A 7,311-nucleotide genomic window follows, 5' to 3' on the forward strand; every position below is an offset into this window, starting at 1 on the left:
TCATAGCTTCAATGACAATTACTACCAGACACAGCCAATGGCAGACAAAAAGAAAGCTCATTACATTTCTCAAACATGAACAAAGAAAGATGCGAAGTGTGAAATGACCGAATCAACAAGCCTGAACACTTGAATCTGTCGCCAATTATTCATTTTTCACCACAAATTTATGACAAATAAACAGAACAATATAATTGCAGATTGCTTCCGTTTGCTTGATACTATCCATTGAGATAACAGAGTCACAGACCTTGGCAAAAGTTATAACAAGGATCTGCAGCCATGTTCAAACAAACCAAGCAAGAAATTTGAGCAACTACAACTGTTTTTTTTTTTTTTTCTTTTGGTGGTGAAGACATGAACCACACTGGCACTTGACTACAGATTATACATTTAACATGGTAACAATACACAACCTAGTAACCTGGGAGAAGAGAAGAAGCCCAAAAAATTATGGGATGAAGAAGCTAAACATAATTCACTAGATGCTAAATGCTTATGCACCTAACTACTGAGATTAGGCTTTTGAAAAGACATTACTTCAGAATAATTTGGGGGGGAAGGCCAACTCCTAGTGTTTTCACAGAAGGAAGATCCTCACCGGGAACAAGTTTCACAACGGAGTGAGTGTTGAGGTTGTATTTCTTCTCAACCTCTGCAAATCCCCTGCTAAGAACTTGTCCCACCCAATCTGTCACCACCCTATACTCATCTGATAAGTATGCAGCTGCTAGTAGTTGTTCCATAACTTTTGAGTCTATCTCTAACAAACACTCTGAGCGGATAAATTTACGGAAACTCTGGTCTATATCATTCAATACTTTCTCAGCAAGTGCATCAAAATCAAATGGTTTGAAAACCACATTTTTGACAGGTTGACCAAAGAAATCTTGCAACCAAGGCGTGGGGTTCTCAGCAATGGTGTCATTGTCAACAGTTCCATCATCAGTTTCCTGCACTTCACTTTCTTCAGCTGGAATGTTCAAATCTAGATTCCAAGATGATGTCCTATTAGCCCGTTTGGCCATTTCCATGGTCTCATGCTGCTCCACTGTATCATGAGAGCCGATTAGCTTTCTTTTATTCAAAAAACCCTGCTTAGAAATGCTTTTTCTTGTTGTAACAGGCACCCTCAAGTCTTGGCCAATTGTGTTATCTTGATGCTTGATCAAAATCTGCAGCGGCCAGCCCTTGGCTCTCAATATTTTATCCTCAGAAAAATTAGATGTTTGTGCTTTATGACAAACAACTTGATTTTCCTTTGTTAATGTTGAAGTTGTCACGAATATAGCATTGTTGATGCTGACTTCTCTTCCATGTGAATCTGAAAACTTGCCAATCTGGATAGCCTGAGACAAGCAGCTTTGAACCTGAATATCAGCTTTATCTACATTTTCAAGGAAGACAACCGACCAGGGCTTTTTGCTCAACTCCTCAGCAACATAATCAACCACAGTCTTCCCTCGAAACCTTAAATCATAATTCACTTCCTGACAATTAAAGAGCAAGTGTCTATGAGTCACCCCATCTTGGGCACTTAGATCCATGCAGATGAATTTCTCTCTGCTTCCATATATTATGTCTGCAAGAGCAACAGCAATTTTCATTTTGCCACATCTATCAGGTCCACTGAAATTCAACCATATATCACCTCTTCGACTGGCTCCATGACATTTTTCATTTCTTGCGCGGCTGTTGGCTACTGTTTGGCAAATAACACTTGCAGCTTCATCTTGCCAGCCTACTCTTTCAGTGACAGCTGTAAAAAGCTTCTTGAAATTGCTTGGATCAAGCAGTCCACCAAAGTCAGTAGATGAAGAGGATGAGGACTGAGCTGGATGGCCAGAGACACTCCCATTGATAAGATCAATGTTTGCAGGAAGGCAACCTGAAAAGTCCTGTGCAAGCCCTGTACGGTTTTGAGTTGTAGGTTTCAGCAATTTGTTGCTTGAAGAAACTGAGCATAAACCCAACCCTAAATCTGTTGTCACAGAAGTGACAGATGTAGGAGATGTTTGACTACCATCACCCACACTTGAATTGGACAAACTGCAAGGAGATATGGGTTCAATTGCCTCAAAGTCACCTGCTTTGGAAGGTTTTTCCTGTAGTTTGGACAGTAAACTTCCATTCTTAGTCTTGGATACTGCAGAGGAAGGATTGTCCAATTGCGATGTAGACATCTTTTGAAAATTAACAGGTGAGCATGAATTTACATTTATGCAATTATTTTCATTGGGTAGTGTATTTGTGTTGTTGCTACTATGACCATGAGCATCTTCCTTCTTGTCTTGGATGAAATGAAAGCCCACAACTGTTGGGACTGAAGGATTTGCTTGATAGGTGTTTGACTCAGGAACTGGATGAGTGTGATGAAGGCGCTGGCATATATTGTCCCACTTCTTTTGTAGTCCCGCTACCTTAGTGTTTAATAACCCTCCATCATCTTTGGTCTGCACTGAAGAGAGACAAACTGGTTTTCACATAAATTTCATAAATATCCAAAAGGGTTAATGTCACAAATGGTCTCTGAACTATAGTAAAATGTTTATTATAGTACTAGAACTTTAAAAATATTTAATGTAATACATGAATTATAAATCTATTAACTAATGTGATACTCGAATGGTTGTTTGTTCATCACATTTCAGCATTTGAAACTAACCACGTTATGGGTGAGTATCATATTGGTTAACAAATTTATAGTTCAGGTACCATGTTGAACATTTCACTATAGTTCAAGGGCTATTTGAAACGTCAACCCTATCCAAAATAAACTGATTGAGATTTGGAAGGACAGGGCAGGATTGGTTAGATACAGTAATAAAAAACATGCAAACCCTTCATTATACCACCAAATGAATATTGTGACAAGACCTTTATCAAAAAACTTGATGGATCTGGCGAACTACAAATATTAAAAACCAGCATAACTCTATGTTTCCAGAAGATGTTCTTGAAATAAAGGCCACCCGAATTATTTCAAATTTTCTAAACTAGATTACTAGACAATCAATATTTTCAAGGGCATCAACCTCGATTTGGGGCTACTTGGCATATGAATAAGTGCAGGGTGTACCTGAATCTTACCTTCAATGGGCTGTGGGTGCAAGTGAATTTTTCGTCTTTTAAGATAACAGTAGAATGAATCTGGTTAGCAATATACTCGTGTATTTTCTATCTTTAGTGTAATGATAAAAGTTGAAACTGATAATTCCATTAAAACTCAGGGTCCCCACTTTCGATATTTGAAACTAATGAATAGAAGCACAAATTAAGCAATAGAAGCATAAACTAACGGACACACACCTTCATATCTACTCCCTTGTTTGCACAAAGCTCAGTCATCTGCAACCAAGGAGGCAGTGTAGATTGGTACTGATCTGCCACTGAAACATTGAATCCTCCCTTTGAAATTGCAACTACTTCTTGTTCGCACCTCTCATTGCATAGATGGCAGCGGGGAACATGTTGATATGAGCTGCTTAAAGAACCCTTTAACTCAGAAGGTGTAGAAAAGAACCCACCAAATGGAACAAATGACTCCATCAAGCTGTATTTATATTTTGGCAATGAAATATGAGAAATGGTCAGAGCTAATACAAAGACGGTAAAAACACATTACACATGGTAAGAGAACTCGATAAAAGCAAAAGAGAGAAAAAGTGATGCTGCATAACAACAAAAGGAATGAAAACAGATAAGAATGGATGTATATAAACAAAACTAATATACCATTAGACACCTTACATAAATTTAAAATATAAAAAGACCTACTAGTTAGACCTATATATGGTGTTTCATCCAATAAACATGCTCTAACCAAACAACCACCTGTTATAAGCACGAAAATTACCCATTGCAGACAACTTAATATCTTTTAAATGATTTAAACTCTTTCTATGTTTATTATTATTCTTTTTTTTTTTTAATTTATGAATGTTAACGCAGGCAACATGTTACCAGTAATTTGAGTTGCAAACTCACTTTAAATCACAATGGTGAAGATATTACCCCACCCAGTGCAACTCTGGCAAAGGTTTCGACTTATGAGTTATGAACAAGGCAAAATCTTTAAACACGAAATATTACGTTATGCAGGGAATCGAGATTAGAATGGAACAAGAAACCTAGGATGAGCTTTTAATCAGTTCGTCACTCTAAAAATTTCCTGTTTTTATAATCCCACTAACTAGTGCACCAAAGATCGAAGACAACAAAGAGCAATACACTATGAACTAAGACGGTTCAAGTTCAAGAAAACCAAAAGAAATGCTTTATTCTTCCTCTCCCTTTTCTTAACTTGGATGTTTTAGACATAATTCATGATTAAAAAGGCAGAAACGATCCTATGTCGGTTATAATCCTTAAGCAATACCATATTATTCAACTTGTGTTTTTTTTTTTTTTTTGCCATTAGTTCAACTAACACAAAATCCAAGAACCTTAACACTCAAGTCCTTTCTTTAACCAAAAACCCAGCAAGAAACTAAATGCCAAAGCTTAATATGTCAAACAAACAATTCCCTGGACAAAAACTAAGTAGTTCAGTAACTTAACCACAATAAAAACAACCAAACATATCATGCCAACATTAAAAAAACATGCCATCCAAACTAGATTATAAATTTTTAATTTCCATACCTGGACTTTGGGTAAGACTCAGGCAATGAATTCCTAAGAGAAGTAATAGGCAAAATCTGCAAATCCCAGTGTTTTTCAACTGAAGGAAACCTGCTTAAAAACTTCAAATATGTTTGGTAACTTGTTGCAGCTCCCAACACCCACACTTTCCCTCCATAAACCTGTAATAACCTCGTTAACTGTCCAACCAGATAACCAACTCCATCTTCTTCATCAACAGCCTTGTCATCATCATTATCATCATCATCCTTACACTTGTCACTAACAAAAATTTGCAAATCCCCATAATTCACTACCACCCCGGATCCTCCCATTTCCCGCTCTATGACCCGACCCATTTCTTCAAATTTTAAATCCGCCTCGCCTTTGTTAAACCCTTCATTAATGCACTTTAAAATATATTTTTCTATGCAAATTATATTTAACCCTGATATTTCTTTACCCAAAAAACCATCATTTTTTTTCTCCAAATTTTCCGTGAAACTCGCGAGTGCATCGTAAGCACATACACCGACAAGTAGTGGATTCCTCCTTCGCGCCAAAACTTCTCCTATTCTCTTACAATTTCCTTCTCCTTCATAAAAAGAGGCAAACCCCAAAAACGGGAAACTGAATCCCCGACGACCCTGAACCCGGGTGTTTTCATAACCTGGATCCGAATTTTCTAAATTGCAAAGGAAAACCGGTGGGCCACGTGGTCGAGAGTATCTTAAGAGATTAGGGAGGGGGCGGATGATGGCTAGCTTGATTTCGGAGCTCCGAAAACCCGCTTCACTGAAAACCCGACTAACAACAGGGTCATCTAGGATCGATAAAATCAAGTGTTGGAGCTCGACTTTGACACACGAGATATTGGAAGGATTTTGCTGCGATATGTCGCGGTAAAGGTGGAAACTTTCGGGTTGTCTTCGTTGGTTCGCCTGAGACCGCTTTATCGCGGCCATGAGCGAGTTGGAGACAGGCGGGTCGTTGCCGAGTTGACTCGAGGGGACTCGGTCGAGTGACACGCTTAAGCAAAGCTCCAAGGCTTTGAATTGGAGGCGAGGTGAGAAAGCCGCGTTACGAGCACGGGCACATGCGTCGCGTAGGGCGGAGGAAGGGAGAGATAAAAGAGCGGAGACGGCGTGGAGCGACGTCGTCTGAGCGTGTCCCCTCCGTCGCGCTACGGTCACCGCCTCATCTAACGCGTGAGCTGCCTCCGGCGTTAAGCATTGCCGCGCTACACTTACCGGCGTAGGCATCGCCGGCTATCATAAAAAAACAGAAACCTTTTTAATAAAATAATATTTATTTGTTTATTTTAGAATAGAAGAGAGGGATTTTTTATAAAAGAAAAAAAAAAGTCTCCTCTTTTTCTTTATCGAGGAAAATAATAATATCAGATATGCAATGGGAAAGGGGGAAGTGGTTAATATATAATAAATTATTTATTGCAGTGTTGGGGAAGGGAAAGGAAAGAGCAACTGTGGTTTGTTTAAGTTGTGGCCAGTGGGGTCCATTAATTCTGGAAGATCTTTGGAAGAATAGGTGGTGAGTATATATTCTTATTTATGATGCAAAATTAATAGCTTAAAATATATTTTTTAAATTATATTAAATATATATATTTTTATTGATTTAAGAAATAATTAAGAACTTTAACATTAAAATAATAAATTTAATACTTTATCAATAATTTAATTGATTTTTTTATGTATCATTAGAATTAAAATTTTAATATTTTATAATTAGATTACACTATTATTTTTAATAAAAATTTCTACGTTCTTAATAATTTTATGAAAAAAAAAAAAGAAAATTATTGGTTAAAATCACTAATTTGTTGTATTTTATAATGGAGATGCTGTGTCCATTGAGTTGGGGTGGGGCCAATAATCAAAGTCAGCGTCACATTCTGCTTACGTATAAATTTCTTTTTCTGTCCGTTGCTTGTTCGTAAGTGCTGCTGTGTGGGAATCGGTCTACACAAATGAGTTGATTGAGTTGTACAGAATCTAACTCAACTCGATCCAAATCAAATCAAACAAAAATTTCCAACTCATTGCCAAAAGCAAACTAGTGGTAGTATTTTAAATATTATACTTTGGGCATGATTATTCTTTCGTTTCATTTCAAATTATCTTAAAAAATAATATTATTATATAATTATTATGGTGTGTTTGGAATGATAAAAAATTGAAAAAATCTGAATATGCTTCATATTTTTTACAAGTGTTTACAAATAAATATTATTTAAAATTAAAATATAAGTAAAACTTACATATTTATAAAATTATCCATCATATCTATCTTGAAAATATTTAAAAAAAAAAAGAATAATTTCGAAAAGACCAAAATTTTTTATAAGTTCAAACTTGTATCTCTCTACTTTGTGATTGGTCCCAATAATCAACATTGCCAAACACAGATCAAGAATCAAAGATTTTTATTTCAATTTTACAATTCAACCCAAGAAAAACATTTATTGAGTGAAATCAAATGGACTGAGTTGTTAATGGTGTAAAAGTTAGACAAGAGGTGGGGTCGATTGAAGATTGATCAAATTGTAAAAAGGTCGAAAGTGACGGAAGAAGAGATTAACCCCACACCCACCACCACAAACATACCATTCATCATCACGTTGGAATATGAGAGTGACCCAAAACTCATCTTTTTATTAAGTTACGT

At 36.7% G+C, this 7,311-nt stretch overlaps 1 protein-coding gene across 1 annotated transcript; it reads right to left on the reverse strand.

Moving 5' to 3' along the window:
- Window positions 1-40: 40 nt before the first annotated feature.
- Window positions 41-6,030, reverse strand: LOC111310116 (protein SMAX1-LIKE 8-like). Its single transcript, XM_022909257.2, has 3 exons — window positions 4,645-6,030; window positions 3,310-3,553; window positions 41-2,453 (listed from the first exon to the last, which is right to left on the reverse strand). The coding sequence occupies exons 1-3, from the start codon at window positions 5,883-5,885 to the stop codon at window positions 537-539; spliced, it is 3,402 nt and encodes a 1,133-aa protein (XP_022764992.2). The 5' UTR covers window positions 5,886-6,030; the 3' UTR covers window positions 41-536.
- Between the last annotated feature and the right edge of the window lie 1,281 nt (window positions 6,031-7,311).

This window comes from Durio zibethinus, chromosome 19 (genome assembly GCF_047325235.1).
Source record: "Durio zibethinus cultivar Kanyao isolate XHJ-2024 chromosome 19, ASM4732523v1, whole genome shotgun sequence".
NCBI lineage: Eukaryota > Viridiplantae > Streptophyta > Magnoliopsida > Malvales > Malvaceae > Durio > Durio zibethinus.